Source organism: Natator depressus, chromosome 5 (assembly GCF_965152275.1).
Source record: "Natator depressus isolate rNatDep1 chromosome 5, rNatDep2.hap1, whole genome shotgun sequence".
Lineage (NCBI taxonomy): Eukaryota > Metazoa > Chordata > Testudines > Cheloniidae > Natator > Natator depressus.
Window position 1 is genome coordinate 86,495,287 of NC_134238.1, and position 20,392 is coordinate 86,515,678.

General features: G+C 41.0%; 1 protein-coding gene across 1 annotated transcript; it reads left to right on the forward strand.

Moving 5' to 3' along the window:
* Positions 1-14,095: 14,095 nt before the first annotated feature.
* On the forward strand, positions 14,096-18,320 carry LOC141988224 (cryptic protein-like). Its single transcript, XM_074954055.1, has 6 exons — positions 14,096-14,370; positions 14,837-14,886; positions 15,007-15,183; positions 16,049-16,163; positions 16,253-16,362; positions 17,979-18,320. Exons 1-6 carry the CDS (start codon positions 14,348-14,350, stop codon positions 18,110-18,112), a joined length of 609 nt encoding a protein of 202 aa, XP_074810156.1. The 5' UTR covers positions 14,096-14,347; the 3' UTR covers positions 18,113-18,320.
* The last annotated feature ends 2,072 nt before the right edge of the window (positions 18,321-20,392 follow it).

Consider the following 20,392-nt stretch of genomic DNA (forward strand, 5'->3'; position numbering starts at 1 on the left):
GACATGGCCTAAGAAACACTCCTAGGAGATTCATACATGTGGCAGGAGAGGAAACACAGACATTATACAAGACTGAAGAGAAAGCACATGGAATAATAGAAGGATTTGGAAGATAGGAACAGAAAAGGTACAAAAAGAAGAAAACCAACCCAAAAAGAAGTTATTTATTTTACTGCATAGATAGTTTAACATTTTGAAGCTAGGAGTTAATGGCCAAATTAGGCAACTGACAGTATTAAAGGACAAAATGCCTTGAAATTTAGATGGGCAGGTTTGACATCCCTCCCTAGGCCCAGCTTCACTTGTATTTGACATCAACCTTATTTACATTTTTAAAAGATCACAGGTGTGGAAGCAGTAGAAGCCCTTAGCTGGACCCAGCTGGCAATGGAGGCATATTAGATTGTAAGTGTAGCATTCATAATTGAATGCCAAATTATATTTATCTGTGCTCTGGCCCTTTAAGGAGTTCTGCTCATGAGGTTAAAGGGGACACAGCTGGGGAGCATGAGGTGGTCCTAGAAAAGTTTTGGTGTGCACCAGTGTGCAAGAGCAGGACTGGGGCTGTGCAAGCTGTGTTTATATGGGGTTGAGTTTTGTTTTTGTTTTTTTTAGTGCTAAGTTTAATAAAACCCAGCTCTAAAACCATCCCTAGTCGGGGAGTGTAACAAACTTTTTGGGTCAGGTGCTATCTCCCTCCCCCTGTTTGTTCAGTGCCTAGTACAATGGGGCCCTAGTTGCTACTACAATACAAATAAATAATAACGTGAGTTCAATGCTACCTCCTTCCTGCTCAGCAGCTCTGAAAGCAAGTAATGAAGCCGTCCCTCCAGGGGAGACACTCAAAAGAGAAAGTTTTATCTATACGTTCCAGATGAGCGAACAAGTGTCAGCATCACTGAGCCCACTCTGAATAAGATCGGGTGAAATTTCAGCGGCTGTGGTGAACACCAGCCATAGTGATGGGTACAGAAGCAAGACATTTGTGACATAGTCTGTGAAGAGGAGAGACTGACCCCTGTGCATGAACACAACTACATCCAGCAGCACTGCCTGTCCCCCAAAAAAATAAAAATAAAAATAATTCTGACCACCACTTATAGGGTTAATCAGTCAATGTGGCTATATCTGCACTGCAAATCAAGGTGTGTTTTTACATTGAGATAGGTAATTTGAGATACCACTCTCAGTGTAAGATCCTAGCAGAGACAAAGCAGATAGTTTTTATCTTGATGTAGTTAGTCAGGGTGAACCCTATCTACCCCTCTTGGGGTTCAACGTGACTAGCTACCACCAAGTAAAAACTATCCAAGCCTTGACTCCACTATGATTTGAGCTGGTCTGTTTCTACCTTGAGAGCACTATGTTGATGTGAAAACACAATTTCACAATTTTTTGGCAGTGAAAATACGGCCACAGTCTTGCCTAAGCAATGATTCATTAAGGAACTACAGATTTGGCTCCCAGTATGTAAATGAGTTTGTCAAGTGCTCAGAGGCACTTTATAAATGCCAGTTAGTCTTATTATAAACTCACATATTGCAAACCCATATATATGTGCATAATTTTATTTATATGAGCAGTCCCATTTAAGTCACTGGGAAGTAGTTATGCACATGTATAAGTGTCTGCAAGACTAGGGTCAGAGTTTGTAAGTGGAACTGTGGAAGAACATTTTGTCCCAAGAGAAAGATCAAATATTTATAGTTTGGTGAAAAAAAGGATGGATTTTTTTTTCCTCTTTAACTTGTGCGTGAAAAGCAAAGGCAGGTTTCCAGGTGAGAAATGGTCACTGTGGTCCTGTACCCCTGTATTCAGTGTCCTCTGTAAAAAATAAGAACATTTTGCTGTGAAAATGGTGGATTTTCACTTAAGAAGGAAATTCATGAGCCCTTCCAAAGTATCTTCTAACTGCTAGTTTTAAGCCGTTTGAGATGAGCCAAGCCTCATCATGAATGTGGTAATATATACTTAAGTCAAGCTGTAAACTTGACCTGAATGCATAGATATTTGCTCTGCTGGCATTTGCTTGAGATCAATATTTTTGCTAATTAGAAATTCACACCCTTCCCTCTTTAATCCTTATCCAAACAAAACTGTGTTAACAGAACACACATTCACTATTTGTGTTATCCTTTATGGCTTTGAGTTCCCTTCGTGACTCATGCTATTGTGGAAATCTCTGTTAAATTGTTTTTTGAAAAAATTTTGATTACACTGTGAAACCTCCCTTTTTTTTTAACCTTTATAAAGTAGCTAACCAGACATTGCGGAAATATCATGAGATTTACAGCAGCAAGTTGTTGTTATGCTTCAGCCACTTAATTGGAAGATATTCTGGGATACAATCAGAGGAGCGTCTCTGGAATAAACATACTGTTGTGGCCAAGATATAGGTAGCCTGGTCTAGTGGTTGGAGCAGGAGTCGGTGTCGAGCCTCAGGTCAAAGGCAGATTCAGAGACCAGGTGCAAGGATCATAAACCAGGAGTCAGGCAAGAAGACTGGGTCCAATGTAGCAGCCACACAGAGCCCAATTGTGCAGGCAACTTCCTGTGCCTCTCTTTGGGTTTAAATAGGAAGCCCTGACCAATCAGTGTTCCCAGTGTTCCTCCAGTTAGGCCCAGGGAAGCCCTCCCAGATGTATCTTCATGGTCTCTCATGACTCAAAGGTGGTAAGTAGAGCTGCTGGTTGGGAGTAGGGAGGCAATAGCTGACTAGGACCAATGTAAACCCAGCTTCAAGACATGTGGGGCCATGGTATATACAGGCAGAAATATTTGGTTAAATATGGTGGAGCCCAAGACAATCTCTCTTTTAAAATGTGGCCCATCCTATGATAAAATCTGAGAACTAAACTTTAGTTTGAGATATAAATTTTTCAAAATTAGGCCTTTAAGAAACATTTCTGTCTACCAACCAAGAGCTGAAGATCATTTGATAGTTTCTGTCAAACATTTGTTTTTAAAATATGTGCTACTGTACTTGTGAAAGGTATCAGCCTGACAGCACTGGACACTAATACTCTCTCTTTATCCCCAGAAAAGGTAGTACTGAGAATGAAGTACATGACTGCCCAGGCAACTCACCTAAAGGAGTGACAAGTTCGTTGTCTCCATGTTCCTGCATTCTGTGGCCTCTCTGGCTATGTCTTCTCAGCAGATTAGCCTCTCTGATCGACACCAGTGTTAGCATATCCCAGGCATCAGCAGCGACACTGCAAAGCCATAGTGGAGTTAGTGTGGTGCTGCACTCCCTTGTGTTTGTGTCTCTCTGTCTTGATAGGAATTCTGGGGCCATAGCTCATGGCTCTTTGTGCGGCTTAGCTGACTCACTGTGAATTGTGGGAGAACTTGTCTGTCCTTCTGGGCACCTAGGGAAATTGTGGGAAGGCACTGGAGGACTATCAGCACTCAAGTGATTTAGCCTGCATCCTCACTACAAAGTAGGTGAGTTAAAAAGCTGAGCCCAGACCATAGGCACCGACTCCAGGCCTGCTCCAGGTCTGGAGCACTCACAGGGAAAAACTGGTGAGTGCTGAGCACCCACTGGCAGGCCCCCATCAGCACCTCCCCTCCCCTCAGTGCCTCCTGCCCACCTATGGGCTCTGCGGATCAGTACTCCCACTCCTTCCCTGCACCTCCCACCTGCCGCAATCAGCTGTTTCACAGCATGCAGGAGGCTGGGTGAGGAAGAGGGAGGAGTGAGGACGCAGCATGCTCAGGGGAGGGGGCAAAACTGGGCGGAAAGAGGTGGGGCAGGGGAGAGGCCTGCGGAAGGGCCAGGGTCGAGCATCACCAAAGTTGGCGCCTGGGACCCAGACACTAACCAATATCACCTAGCCTAGGCTGGAAGTACCACTTGCTTCAGATGAGAGGTATTGTGTGTGGTTGAAAAGGGGGTTAGGAGCAACACCTGAGTAACTGCCCTGTCTTCAGTGATGACATACCCTTTGTGGAAACTGCCAGTGGGGCACAGAGGGGCCAGGTGGGGTGTCAATGATTTTATGGAGTGAGGCCAACAACTTATTTCAGACAGGCTGGAGATAACTGGATAACAATGATCTTTGGTCACTAAGGACTAAGCCCAGATTCAAACATCAAGTGACCTAGAAATCTTTAAATTCCATACTGAACGTCTTGAAGAACCCAGTTCCATTAATCTCTCTGACTTTGTCAGGTACTTTAAGACTGTCACATCCATGTTGAAATTGAGGCTCTCTCGCTATTTCTTCCCTTTTAATCTTTCTGCTTGGAGCCACCAGAGCTGAAAAAGGATTGGGATTCTTTCAAATACCTATCAATTTTATACTTAATCAGCTAGAAGGGAATTAACTGAGTGATGCAAGGTATGTTATGGGTCTATTACAGGAATGGGTGTGGGAGGTTCTGTGGCCTGCAATGGGCAGGAGGTCAGACTAGATGATCATGATGATCCCTTCTGGCCTTGAAGTCTACAAGTCTATGTCCCCACCCTCCCATCTCAGGCGGAATTTGTTTTGTGCCAGCACGGAGAGAAAAAATGAGAGTCCTATAATTAAACTTGGATATCTCACATGGGAACCCAGAGCACTATCTCTTATCCACTGGCAGCTCAGCCTTCTATTCTCCTCCTCTCTCCTTCCTCCTCGTCTTTCAGTGTCATACCTGTTTTCAGTTTTGTTCCCTTCCATTAGATGATTTTGCCTTTCCTGACACTTTTGCCTGAATTATTTTCCTAAAAAGGCAGAGATTTGTACAAGATCTTCAGCTAGCATCACTGACTTCAGTGGGGGCATGCCAGTTTACAGCAGCTGAAGGTCTGGCCTACTCTTTAACCAGATGAATTTAGCCTTGTTTTCATCTCTTCTCCCACACCCCCACCCCTTTTCTCTGTTTCCTCTTTGGTTATTTTCTCTCTCTTATGCTATTTTCTTTAACCTCTCTGTAAGCTCTTCCCATGAGTAAGAAATGTACCAGTCTTGATATTGCAATGCAACTTAATAAACGATGTTTGTAAAATGTCATATAATTACTAAGTATTATAAAGTCCTGCCAGTGTCACAGGTGGCAGTAGAACTTAGGACCTCCTAGTTCCCATCTTGTGGTTAAACGCTGACCAGAGAGACTTTTAGGAGCTGGTCTGCACAATTTGTGTATTTTAAAATAGATTTTAGAGTTTATCAAACGGTTCATTCAGGGCCCCAATATGTCAAATACGGAAATGTTCAGAGGCACAAAATCACATGGTATGAACTGGTGAACATGTTGGCTTAATTCTCTGTGAATATAATATACATAACATAGCTATTTTTCCCATGCAAAGTATTTTTACCTCCTTGACTTTAGCCTAACTCCCTAAAGGAATTCATCCCCTGGCAGCTGGTTCCTGGATCAGTGTGATTAAGTGCCTTTTAGGGCTAGAGGTACACCATTTCAATCATTTCCTTTTCTGGTTACTGTGGATGTTTTGGATTTTAGAGTGCGTCTGTGCAGAGAGCACAAAAACAAATACCATTAAACATGCGTTTTAAATTAATTGCCTTCTTGGCGGTTGTTTTGATACCTACAAGCACTATGCAATATTTCTTTAGCGTGTTACAGAGCCATACTTAAGAAGGGAATGTCTTACAATTCACAGCCACTCGGATTCTGTAAGAGAAGGAATTAACCAGGCATATTTCAACAAACAGTAGGTGAAGGCTATTTAATTAACTGTCATAAGAAGGCATATAAGGTAAGGGCCTGATCCTTTAATCATTTACACCCATATCCTAAAAGGCATCTAACTCCTATTGATTTTAATGGGAGTTAGGCACCTAAATACCTTTGAGGGTCTGGGCCTTAAACATGTGAGTAACTTTATTCATATGAATAGTCCCACTGAAGGCAATGCAAACTGATCCACATGAGGGATCCCCATGCAACTGCATGAAGCCCTTTGTACCATAAGGCTCAGCATGGCTAGAGCCGTAGGCCTGTATGGAGCCCCACATAAGTCAAGTATATGGGTGTCTACCTGAGTGAATCCAGTTGCATTGACTTCAGTGGGTCTATTCAGGTGAGTAAAGTTATGTACCAGTATAAGTTTTTTTATTTCACTCCCCCCCAGGATTCAGGGTTTTTCACTCCCCCTCGTCCCCTCCATTTTCCCTGAAGAAGATGGAGGTTGCTATAGTCTTTTGAAATTAGAGTCTATTCAGTCTATAAGCAGACTACATTTCCTCAAAGCTGGTTGGGATGTCATGTCAGAAGGTTTCAAGCATACCATGTAACCATTTAAGCGCAAACACAATTAAAAGCTTGCTGTTCCTCACTAATCTCAACAAACAAATGATTAAAACAACACTGATCACTTAAATTTGTAACCCCTCTAGCCAAAAAAAGGAAAAGTAATTTCAAAAGGATAATTCCCAAGTTAAGCTTTAACATGTTATTCTGAGTTTGAACAGCTTTCCCTAAGAACCTGATTCTATCTATATAGCTCTTCCAAAGATCTTTGTTGCTTTTCTGTTCCACCCCTTTAATCTTCTTGTCAATTTACAACATTCAAGCACATTGAAGTGACCCATTGCTGAAAGAGAGACAATTCTATTCATTCTGTAGTCCTAGGTCTGCTTTAACTACTTGAAACAACTGCTTTATTTCCAGATCATGCTTTTGGCTTTACTTCTGGCTTTTTTAGTTCCATCTGCACTGGATGATTTTTGCATAGTCACTGCCAGTTCATGCACCTGGGCAGCCTGTAAAGGACTTAGGCCACAAACTTTCAAAACTGGCTTTTGATATGGGGTGCTCCATTTTTAAGTGCTCAGATTCAGATGCTAAAAGGAGCAACTTCTGAAATTTTGGCTTCCAGGTCAACACATAAATGTGTTCCCAAGAACTGCACAGACATTCCAGCTATTGCTAGAAGTATACCAGGTATGATGTGAACAAGTTTTGAAAGCACCTCTGCCCACACAGCTTTAGTTCAGACAGTTGCTGCACTAATGTGGAACAGAACCCAAATGCATTACAACTGCACCAATTCAACAGATCCTCCCAGCACAAACCCATTGTTCTCTTGCTCACCCCTTCAGTGACCACTCCTGATAAGGGTTCCTCAGCAATCTGTGCATCTTCCCAGGGTGCCGTGTGGTGATCCTACAAGAATTCTGTTGTCTGTTCTTTGAACTTACTTCGACTACTTAGTACCTATCTCATCATCAACATCCACTTCTGTGATATTGCTGCATTGTTGTACCAGGCCACCTAGTGCTTTTGGATTTGAAACCATCATTTCCTAACAAAGATGTTCTAGGACCATGCTGACAGCTGGCCTAAGAAGAATGCCAGCCCCCAGTCCTCACTAGGATCTGCTAATGAGACGATCTATTCAGGACTGAACTTTGCCATTCAGAACAACTTAGTGTACACCAAATATTTCAGAGTATGCCTTACATGCAGAGTTAACTTGGGTGAACAGCCAAATACAAAGCCATACACAAGTTACTGTGTCTTCACTGGTGCCACACGCACCCTCTTGTGTTGCTAGGACTTCTGGGAGCATATCCGAGATGTTTTTGAGCTGTAGTAAGGTAAGCTGCTTTATGATTCTTTCCAAGTGAATTATGGGAGAATGTGTCTGTCCTTCTGGGCATATGGAGGGGAAGGAGCTGTGGGAAAGCGCTGGAAGACTATCAACACCTGCAGTGGTTATCCTGCATCCTCACTGCTAAGTGGGTTGTTTCGCAGTCAGAGTGAAAAGGTCACTCCGGTTTTAGCCAATAGCTCTACACAATCTAGCTAGCTCAGACTGAAAACACCACCAATCTTGGGTAAGAGGGTTTGTGTGTGTGGACCAGAGGAGAGTTAGGGGAAACTCCCAATTAAGAGCCCAACTTAACTCTGCAGTGAAGACCCACTGTGATACCCACAGTGTCAGAATGAATTTAGCATTAATGCAGTGCCAGAATAAAATGAAAAACTATAAAGGGGAGTTCAATAAGGCACAGGACAACAACAGATCACTAAGGCAGGATGACACTCCCACCCCTTCTCAGGCCATTATTGAGCCTAAGGCACCCACTCAGCCTCCCATGATGCAGGACATTAGAGAGTCACCTGGTAGAATGGTGATGGAGGAGGATAAGGTAAGATACAGATAAGTGGTGTGGCAATGAGTTGGACCAGGAATGTGACCAAAAGTCCATAGCCTGTTGCTGTCCCAGCTCCCTACTGATTGAGACTAGAGCCGCAAAAAGATTTTCATCAAAGCATTTTTGTAATGGAAAATGGTTTTTCAGTCAAAACAAAATTAATGGGATATTTTCATTTTGGTCAAAATTTTCTTGTTTTTCTAGAAAAAAATGAAAACATGTTTTTTACAAACCAAACATTTCAGGTTTTGTTAAGGGTTTTTTTTTTTTTTTTTGGTTCCTCCTCCTGCCCATTTCTTTTTTCTGTACCATTCCCCCACCACACACACACACACACACATACACACACAGAGTTTTTCCAGTAGAAAACAGGGGAAAGGCAAGGGGAAAAACTCAAAAAAAGCATACATTTTTTTAAAACAGAAATCGACATCTTTTGTTTCATTCAAAATTTTTCATGGAAAATATATAGCATTTTTCAGCCTGCTCAATTTGAGACCAAACAGTAGACTTAGATAAAAGAAGACCCCCCAGATAACGTAGAATATTTGTTACTAAACTGATTTCACTCTATGTGTGCACGGGCAGGCAGTAAGAAATAGAGTCATTGCAAGGGCAGATCTAGCCACCATTTAGAGCAGAACTCCCCATCCTCTCCTCACACCACTTCCAAGGACGGCAGGGATTCCCCCTGGGGTTTCCTCACTAGTTGTTATAGTTGTTTCCCAGGCACAGTTATATCACCTCAGCCTAGCTTGGACTGCCTTTCATCCATATCCTGATCTTAGAAAGACACAGAGAGAAGTGGGTCCAATAAAAGATATTATGTCACCCATCTTGTCTCTCTAGAGAGACACTGGGTTATTCACTCCATTGCATCAGTCAGGTCCAATGGGATGAAAATATAGAGTAGATTATCACATGCATAGGGAATATACCACAACCCATGTATTCCAAAAAAGGTCTTGTCTGTAAGGAGAATTGCACCAGTTTACTTAATGGTGTGAATTTAAATACATTTAGTTAAATGGGTGCAATCCCCGGCCTGGATGCTCTTATTTTGCTTTAAGACTGGATTAGTTCAGTTTAGGTTAAATCAGTTTGAAATAGGGTTAAGCTAAACTAAAATATGCCACTCAAACTGAAGTAAGAGCATCCACACACGTGTTTCACTGGTTTAACTTAACTACTGTAATTAACCATTGCAAGTTTGTATGTAGAAGAGTCCTAAATTCCTTAACTGCCTCATATTGAGCAGAACGGGTGAAAAACGACAGATCCCTATGGTACCCCACATGAGAGATCCCTTGGGACAGAAGAGCAATTTTGACCAGCTTTTGGTTTGGGGAAGTAGAGAATAGATGTAACTAGAACATTTGATTGAACACTTGTAAGCTGTAAAGTGAACAAACAGACACCTCCTACAATATAGAAATTATTAGACCCTGGGCTGCTCTTGGAAGTTGTAGAAGCAGCTGTAGCTAAAAAAGCCTCTAGCTAGAAAAACACTAGTCTTCCTTTCCAATGCAACCCTTGGTAACTATGCTATTAATAGCCCATGTGCAGTTTGATTCATCTCCAGCTGGGTTTCAGAGTGATCTTAGATATTTTGCACTTTCATCAGATGCACATAGAGGACTCTATGTATTGCCATGCAACTTGCATCGTGGATTTCTCAATCCCAAATGAGTATTCCCCCAAGAGGTAATTGTTTTCCATTACTTCTTATCCTAGCTCGCCAACTTGACCCTGTTCTACCAGCAGATCTGGTCCTAACCCTAAAGTGGAATTCAAGCCTGTAAATCTCCCTACCCAGCAGACACTTTAGTTGGACCTAAATCAGGAACTGATAGGAATACCATGCTCTGAGTGTCTCTAGCCTCTGTTTGCCAGAAGCTGGGAGTGGCCGACAGGGGATCACTCGATGATTGCCTGTTCTGTTCATAACCTCTGAAGCACCTGGCATTGGCCACTGTCGGAAGACAGGATACCGGGCTAGATGGATCATTGGTCTGACCCAATCTGGCCATTCTTATGTTCTTATATTGGCAACACCCCTAGTCTAAAATCTCCTTACTCCTGAGCTGAGTCAGTATTCCCAGCATGGAGTCCAGGCAGTTAGTGATACCTGAATTCTCCAGTTCCTGCCTTCTGTCCCACCTCATTCTCTGCTGATATCCTGACAGTGGCTTCCTCAGGTGCCAATAGATTTGTCGAAGCTAGGACAGCTGTCAGAACAACTATGCAAGATGCCTCAATTCCTTTGGGATGTGCTCTATACTAGAGGTTAATGCAGAAAGTGGAGGGTCCTTAATCTTCCAGAATAACCTGCTGCTCATACATTAGGGACCTGTGCTGGGAATTGTGAGATAGGTACCTTGGGAGACCCACATGCACTGATATATTAATTTCTGAAAGGAAAGGCTTTGTCCTGTGCCCTGATAAAATAATTTTGTGTGGACATGCTGCTGAACTCATCTACATAAACCAGGTAGGTAAGTGGAGGCTCACTGAACCCCTCCCAGAACAAACTGTACTAGAAACACCTAACTAATGTTTAACCATCAAAAAACTCTCTAGCAGAGATAGAGCTTGATTGAAACTGTTAGGACCAGTTCCTCCTGTCTCCATTCTTATCTTGTTTACAGCTGATAGGAGGTGGTGGGCTTGCTCTCATGATGAGTTTCTCTCAGATTCTTGTGCATAAGCAATTGCTTTCTGGTAGATTTTGTTGACAACAAACATTGGAGGCAGTTTCATGCCAAACTCCTCTCCATAAGGCAAGAGTGGCATCCTAGCTACGTCTGTGGCCTCAGTCCATACATGTGCCCTTTCTGTGTGACTGCAGTGAGAAGGAAGAAAGGAATAAGGTAACATGGTGAGAAACATTTATCAATTCTTGGTTTCAGAGTAGCAGCCGTGTTAGTCTGTATCCACAAAAAGAAAAGGAGGACTTGTGGCACCTTAGAGACTAACAAATTTATTTGAGCATAAGCTTTTGTGAAGTGAGCATAAGCTTTCTGATGAAGTGAGCTGTAGGTCACGAAAGCTTATGCTCAAATAAATTTGTTAGTCTCTAAGGTGCCACAAGTCCTCATTTATCAATTGATTTACAGCTCTCTGGGCCATCAAATCTTTCACTCCTTAGGGCTGACTTCAGATCTTAAACAAATGGCACAAAGTGTGAAGATGCATCTATATTTCTTTACAAGCATCCCCTTTTTAAAGTTACCTCTCGTATAAAACGGGGGTCTTGATACCAAAAAAGTAGTGCGACATCACTGACATTTGAATCGGGGTTACATTTACTAAAAAAACTATTACCGGTAAGTATTCTGTCTCCATGTTTATTTTGCCATGTTTACATTTTCTGGCTTCCATCTGTGGTGAGGGAGAAAAGCAGTAAACTGGGTCTTGAGTGATAGTGTGGCAGTTAGCTTTATTTTCTAAAGGTTTCAAACTAAAGGGACACTGGCATGTAGATTAATTAATTAATGTTTCATCTAATAATAATAATAATAAATTATTAAAAGCATTTATCTAGTGCTTTACTTCTTGAACTCAAAACAGTATCCTCATTTTACACTTATGGAAAATAAGGCATGGAATTGGAGATTCAATTAGAATCAAAGGAATTTAATGAGCTTGATTTAAAAACAAACATTGGGAAAACATTTTATTGAAATATTCCCCAGCAGCGTTAAAAACCAAACACTGTTAGTACATGCAAACCTGACACTGCCTAGTTTAATTACATTGCCCAAGCTGCCTGAAACACATTACGGCCCAGATTCAGGGAAGCATCCCTGAGCGTGTACTTGAGCATGTACTTAATTTAAGGTCAATAGGATTAAACAAATGGCTAAACCTAAGTATGTGCTTAAGTGCTGTCCTGAAAAGAGTTGGACTTGAGCCCAGGCTTAAGTGCTTTTCCAAGCTGGATCCAAAAGGAGCAGACAGCAAAAATCGTGAAAGAGTAAACTAGATTTTAAAAGTTATTCCAGTTTAATCTAAGATACTATTAACTCAGGTAAGAATTCTGTTTTTCTGACATTATTTAAATAGACACAGTCACGATAAAAATAAAAGTCTCAATTCTAGATTCTATGTCATTGGTATACCCACACCATACAATTGGATCAAATTATGCTCTGAGTTACTCTGGATTTACAGTGCTGGTCTACACACAAACTTGCACCCAAATGACAAAGAGTTAATTACAACAGACTGGGTTATTTTGGTGCAAGTCTGTGCTCTGGAACGAAAGTGGTTAATACTGATTTAGCGAAAAGTGGTAACACACCCAAATTAGAATACAGGCAACTAAAACTGAGCTAAAAGTCCTGCATCTGCACTGAGGAAAAGGCTGAACTTTGGTCCAGTTTAGCCAGCAGGTGGTATCTAAGGCTTTGCTACAAAAAAGGTGTGTTTTTACATTGTTAGCTATCTCAATGTAAATTCTAGTGAAGAAAAGACATGGGTAGTTTTTTTACTTCAGTGTTGCTGGTTGAGGTCAACCTCAGGTTTTGCTAAATGAACAGTAGGGGCACATTTTCTTCCCTTATCCACACTGCACACAATGAGAATAAATTGCGTAACTGACTGGTGGTCACTGCAAAATGTATGGAGCCCGATTCTCCCCTGCTTGCACTTTGGGTAGTCGTTTGCACCCGTGGTAAGTGATTCTAAAGTGGTAGTTTTACAGCCACCTTCCATTGTCTTTGCACAGTTGTATTTGACTTTTCAAGGAAACAGGGAATTGGATCCATCATCTGCCAGATCAGTGTGTTCTTCGTACCCTGTGATGGCATCTCCATAAACGTGGTTTACCCACGATGTTTAGAGCAAGCTAAATTATATCTTGATTATGGTATCTGACAGAGAGAGAGCTCTGTAGGCAATTTACTAAGTTAAATTTACAGTTGACATTGGAATGAATTTGTTAGTCTCTAAGGTGCCACAAGTACTCTTTTTCTTTTTGCAGATACAGACTAACACGGCTGCTACTCTGAAACCTGTCATTGGAATTAATAGTGATGCCCTTGATGCTCCCCCAATGCATAGCCATTGTTTAGGTGGATGGCTACATGAGTGTTACAAATTTTTCATCAAAATTAAGGCTCCAAATGCAAAACTTAACTCTCATTGACAATATATGGATTTATGACACTCTCTGGAGAACTTTGGGTGCAGGAGTCAAAAATAAATTACACTGCATGATGTTAAAGCTATTTGAACCATAATGTTTCAGACAAATATTACTTCCTCATATTGTCTTGTTATAGTTATGCTAGTCAGTTACATCTAATAAAGAAATTATGAAGAGACCAATTTAGGAGCAAGCAAGGAGGGACATAGTAGGCATAAAAAAGTTTGAATATAGATCCACATGTAATATGAAAATTATGTATATACACACATATATACTTCTGCCCTTAAAGAGCACAAAGATTCACCAGAATGTGTTTCTTTTCTGTAGCTGTCTCTTCAACAGGGTAGAATTTCACCGACTGTGTTCATAATGAAGAAACCCCTATATTTATAGATTAAATTAAAAGGATAATGTTATATGATAACTTATATCATGTTAATATAAGTTACATGATCAGCGATATATAGGATTTGCAATAGAGGATCACGCCATTAAATTTAGTCTCCAGCCTCTGTCAGTACCCAATAACTCATGTTACAGAAGGCAACAAATTGAATTAAATCACATCATACATTGAGGCCCACACACTCTAAACTTGTATGCCTAAAGTGGGTGCTCAGTCTTTTTGAAAATCATGATCTTTACTGAAGTCCTAAAAATGGATTTAGGTACTTAACTTTAGGCATCCAATGACCTGATCCCCCAATTCACTGCGTGCAAACAGAAACTGATGTAAATAGCACTTTTTGCTCCACCTCCAGCAAGCTGTGTGTGGGTTAGGGGTGGGGTGGACGAGCAAACTCGGAGAAATGATAAGTGACTGTCTGTCACTACCTCAGTGAGGATCTACAAGCTGCAGAGCTGGGAACTATGTCTCGTCTATATTGCTATGGTCTGGAGATAAAAGGAAAAGTTTCCTCCGTTTTCTCTTCTCTGCTCTTTATCCTGTCTCTTGATGGAGCAGTCACAGTGTATGGTATGAAGATTGCTGCATGTAACAGCCTAGACTGATCTACCTTGGAATCGTGCATCTAGTCAAGCTGCTGAGAATCACACTAGAATTGCAGAGTGACGGACAATGTACCGGGGACAGCATGTTCGGTAAGGAGATCTGCCTGCCAATTACTTTCTACAATCTGGGAATCATTTGATTTGAGTCCAACTCTCTTTATATCATCCAGAGCAGACAATTTTAAACAAGAGTAACAGCTGAAACAATGTACTTGTGAACTTCAGTTCAAATGAAGATTAAATGCCTACTTTTGTCTTCCGTGCTTTTGTAATGGGTTACTTGACTAATAGCCTAGCTGTACTCAACAACTGTACATGGCAACTTGAAAACAAGTAGGAATCTGTGGTATTATGAAGGGAAACTAGATTTATACCTACACAGTTGTTTTCATTGACAAGTTTATTTTGTGGTGTGCTAATTTGAATTATTGGTATTACACTACCTGTAGCCGATCAGCCTCCGTATATTTTTAATAATAATTCATTTCAGTTGTCAACAATGTGCTTCATAATTTTTATTTCCATAAACTGATTTCATCTTTTTTGATTTTTGTAGAATTCTTTTTACTGTGAGTCTGGCCTTGCAAGTCATTCATTATGGAAAAGGTAAGGGGAGCTTCATTTTTCCCATCTCTTTTTGTTTGCTAGTTTTCCTGAATATATAATGTGTGTTGCTCATTTCAAACTGTTCGTTCCCTCCCCTGCCGATTTCACTACCTTTCCAAGGCCGTGAAAAAGAGGAGCATAAAAGTGATGGAGAAAATGTGCATGCAACAGCCCAAAAGCAACAGCCAAAAAATCAAGGCACTACTCTAAATATGTTTAATGACATGAATCGGAGTGATGAGAGCAGCAAGCAACAGAGTTCGAGGACTTTTGTACCTTTCACTGGGCTTACAGATAGTAGGTAACATTTATATACCATCTTGTATGCGTGGTGCTGTAATATTGCTATATTAACCATTTGCAAGGTGCCTTCATAAGCATTCATTCACCGTAAATAACCCCTTGCAGACTGTCCTCCTAAGCGCTAACTAGGCTGGATTCTGATAGCTTAAACTGGACAATTTAGAAATCCCTGTGTACTACTATTTATAAAGTGGGCATATAAAATTAAGGTTGAACTAGGTTTCTTCCATCTACAAAACCACTGTCAAGGATAAATAAAATAAGTGCAAAAGTTGGTCTTACAAATGAGATGTGCACTAGACGAACTTTTTTTAAATGATTTTATGTTTTATGGTTAAAAATTCTCTTTAAATTGAAATTTTAATCATTTTCATTTAAGAGTGACTGTCTGTAAACAAACAGTAACACCCAAAAACAACTGCAGATTTCTGCTTCTCATATCATCACAAAGTTCTGGGTGAGAGAATCCAACCCAGTCAGATCTTAGTTTCTTTTGCATGGCAGAGTAAAGCTGAGTGACAGTGCTAAAGAACAACCCTGATTTATAAGTGTGACTGAAATCTGCCTCTGTCAAAGTGAAATATTTCAGTTCCACACAGACTTCTTCTGTAGACGTTGTCAGGAGTTGCTTCTTGACCATCCTGTAATCCCTAGTAGTTTGCTTTTAATCCTTAACTAAACAAACTCAGCTTAACTGAACAAACATTCCTAACAGGCAGCTAATTTTATTGCCCCTAAGGCCAATAACACTAGACATCCCGAAGATCCTTTGGCAGCTACAGAGACTGAAAGAACAAATGAGAAAGGAGGTTGGTTCAAAGTGTTCCTGTTTCTAAAACTGTGGAACATTGTCTTTTAGGTAAAAAACTGAACAGACATTGTTGTCAAAATGGAGGAACCTGTATCCTGGGCAGTTTCTGTGCATGCCCAAAACACTTCACTGGCAGATATTGTGAGCATGATGAGCAGAATAGGTAAGAAAGCAAAGAGGATGGCAGAGATCCTCCAGGTTATTATTGAAGACAAGTAGGGAAATGCAAAACCTTTCTCTTGCCATTGACAGCAACTGTGGCAGCGTTGCCCATGGAGTCTGGGTGCAAAAGGGTTGTCGATTTTGTCGATGTGGCTATGGGATTCTGCACTGTCTTTCGGAAATAACGCAAGACAACTGTGGTAAGGAGACGGTTATTTCACTAGTGGGGAATAAATGGGGCTTTTTAGAAGCCACCTGACAACATTATTTTCTGCAGAATTTGCATTTTCAGAGAACATGAAACTTATTCAGTGGCCTGGTCTACTTTTGAGAACACATTAATGTAAGGGTACTTCTACATTTGCACTTCTAAAGCATCTCATCCACAGATCTCAAAGTACTTTGCAAATGTTAGTTAATAAAGCATGAGAACACTCCTGTACAGTAGGGAATTATTTCCCCCATTTCAATTAAAAATTAAAGAGGTTAAATTAGTTGGCCTGTTTTTCAAACACTTAAGTCAATGGGACTATTCATATGTGTAAAGTACATGCATACAATTTGCTGGGTCAGAAAGTTTAGAACCTTCTTGAAAATGGTTACCAACATAAAATACAAATAAAGTCTTTACACTTACTTAGAGCCTTTTGTCAGAGGATCTCACTACATGTTACAAGCTTCACCTCAACTCTTTGGGGCAGGGATAGACTATATTATTCATATTTTATACAGGAGGAAACTAAGGCATCAAGAAGTTAAGAGGCTTGCACAAGATCACATAGGAAGCAGGTGGTAGAGTCAGAATGGGAACCTAGGGGTGGATGAATACCACTTCAATTTGTGTCTTAATCATGAAAGTACTCTGAGGGTATGTCTACACTTAAAACTCTATAGCAGCACCTCACTAGCGCTTCAGAGTAGACACAACTTAGGGCTTGACTACACTGGCAATTTACAGCGCTGCAACTTTCTTGCTTAGGGGTGTGAAAAAACACCCCTCCCCCCCAGCACAGCAAGTTTCAGCACTGTAAAGCACCAGTGTAGACAGTGCACCAGCGCTGGGAGACATGCTTCCAGTGCTGGGAGCTATGCCCCTCATGGAGGTGGGGTTTTTTAGAGCGCTGGGAGACCACAGCAAGCCATGTTAAAGCGCTGCCAGTGTAGACTAGCCCTTATTCTGATGGGAGGAATTCTCCTGTCAGCATAGTTAATCGAACTCCCCAAGAGGTGGTAGCTAGGTTGACCTGATGCTGTCTACATGGGGACTTTGGCCATCAAACTACACAATTATGGGGTGTGGATTTTTCACACCTCTGAGCAAAGTAGTTATGCCAACCTAATTTTCTAGATTAGACCAGGCCATAGACTTGTAAAGTGTTTTGAAGATTGGTTTAAAGTGTTGTATAAGAACTAGTGTACAGAATTTTTAGGGCTGAATTACTCAGTTATTTTCTGCTTGTGTGTTAATGGCTATAGAAGGAAGGCTTTTTTCCCTTGAGGAAAGGGTTAACAGTCAACATAAAGAATGAGTGCATGCCACTTGCTAACATCTTTGCCAGTGCTTGGTATTTACTTTTGATTATGCTGAGATTAATGCCTGCAAGAGCTGATAAGTGCTATCAGTTGCTTCTCAAACGCTCCTTGATGGCATCCATTCACATCTCTCCTCTGAGAATAGACTTTTTGATCGGCTTTCACATCTGATAGCTTTAACTTAAGTACCTGCAAAGATGTTGGGAGGACATTTCAAAGTCTGTTGAAATCATTCCTATTTCACTCCCATGTTAACTTTTCTTCTTAATTATTATTTTCTCAGATCTAAAAATGGAAGAGGAGGAACTCCTCCGGTTACGTTCTAGTGGCCCGAGATCACAGCAAACAATCTGCTCTCTCATTCTCCTCCTCTGCTTCTTCGCATTGCTCTGCAGCCGGCTCCAGCAGCAGCTTTGAGACTGGCTATATGAAAGAATATTTATTTAGGACTGAAATCCCCTCGCTTTGAATCAGAGTTTTGCCCATTGACAAAACCATTTTTCTAACAGACTAAAAGACAAGAGGTGAAATGCACTCTACCTCGGATTTTCCTCTTTAACCTAAAGATACCTCGATTTACTTATCTGCCTGAAAGGGACATGGATTAATTAGTTAACATTAGTAAAGAGCTTAGATTATGAAAAGCACTAAACTGTATGAATGCTATGTATTAATTCTTATTACTACTTCTATCAGGGTCTGATATAAGCAGTTCTCTAGTTTTGAAGTATTCGCTCTTCCAGTGGAAGAAACCCCCTGATGTTCTATGCCTTAAGCATTGGAAATTTATAGCTATTATTTCCTTTGTATATATTTAACATTTTATTTAAAAAAATAAAACAAATATTATTTGAAAGGATCCCTCTTGTACTTTTTAATTCAAACCTTATTTCAGGGTCTTTAAAAAAGAACAGGAGAAAGTTGGAAAGTGGCTGTGGCATTTCCTGTGACTAATTGCTGCTCTTGGGACTCAATCTGAGCAGCTCTCTGGAAATGTGTTGCCCCTCCACCAGTGAGCACTTAGGAGTTGATTGTGCCTTGAGATGCAGCCCTGTGTAAGCAGTTGCAATCCCAGAGGTAATACAATGCTACTGCCCCCAACTAGCAGATTAATTCCTCCAGCCACCCTATATTGACCAGCCAGATCCAAGGCTCTCTGCTCATTCCCCACCCTTCTGCCCACTCCCAACACACCTACATGAGTGGCACGTGTACAGCCTATGCTCTTCTCCACTCCAGCAACGGAGATGTGGGTAGGCTGCACAGAGAGATGGAGGTCTCTTTCTGAGAAAGCAAATTCAAGTAAGACATCCATTCTCTAAGGGACAAATCCACACACCAGTGCCCTGACCAAGTATTCTCTGGGAGGGAGGAGTCTGTTTCCTTCCCCCAAAAAAGCTGCAGAGCTCCAAGGAAGCCACTAGTGAGCTGTAGCTCACGAAAGCTTATGCTCAAATAAATTGGTTAGTCTCTAAGGTGCCACAAGTACTCCTTTTCTTTTTGCGAATACAGACTAACATGGCTGTTACTCTGAAACCTGTCACTTTAGTGAGGTGATGCTCGCCATTAAACTCCCTACTCCTAATGTAAGAAGTAGCATTCTCAGCCACAGAGTGCCCCCTCTAGTGTTAGCAGGGTTAAGGGCCTGAAGATCCGCAAGGCAGCAAATCCCCTGGCTTATCTCAATCTAAACCTTACATGCCTGTGATCAAGCAGGGAATCACCCATGAAGCTGAGCTCTACAAGATGCTCAGGGCACAGGTCTTTTCCACTCCCCTTGTCCTGTGAAACCACCATCCTGCCACCAGGAACCACTGCAACCACAAAGATGGGGCAAAATTTACACCAAAATGGATACATTGTTTTGGAAAAAAATTATTCATTGTGTTATAAATTGGAGTTCTTGGTGATTTGGATTCTGTATCAAACACGCAGATCAAACTATGCATGCCCCATGGAAAAGTTTTCAAGTTTGATATAGAGCATACTTGTTCAGTGTATTATAGATTATATAACTTGTGGGGTAATTGAAATATACTGTACATTTGAAGACAAATACAAAATGTGTGTGTAAGTGCACAGTAAGTATAATTAGAGTACATCTACTATATAAAACATCCAAAATCACAGTCTTAAATGGTGTAACATAAGTAAGGCATATGGCAGCCAAACAGACATGAGACGCAGGAGTATGTAAGTCTATGTGTACTAACCCTGATGGAACTGTATATTATTGGGCTGTTGGGGCCTGATAGAATTAGACCAATAGAAAGTTCTAGCAAAGCAGCATTCCAGAATTGCTGATTAGGACCAGAGAGGTAAGTGTTTCCCATTAACATCAGTGGAAATCACTAGCTCACTCTAAATGCAAAGATCTGATCATTTAACCTCATTTGGCAGGAAGAGTTGACAAAGAACATAGATTCACCATTTTAAAAATGGTTTTAAAATGCCTGCCCCCTCCATCTCCTGCCCTTATATTCTAAGGAACTGGAAATGTTGAAGATGAGCTCTTGAAGACCTATTTGGATCTACCAGACTAGGTAAGGCATATCATTCAAGTGACATCTATATTTTGAAAGCCATTTTCCTTCCCTTTGTGTCAGTGCTCCAGACATTGCATGTCAGTGGGTTACTAGAGAATAATGAGGCTAGTTTTCTCTTCTTGGATACTTCCATGGAACAGATCAAGATTTC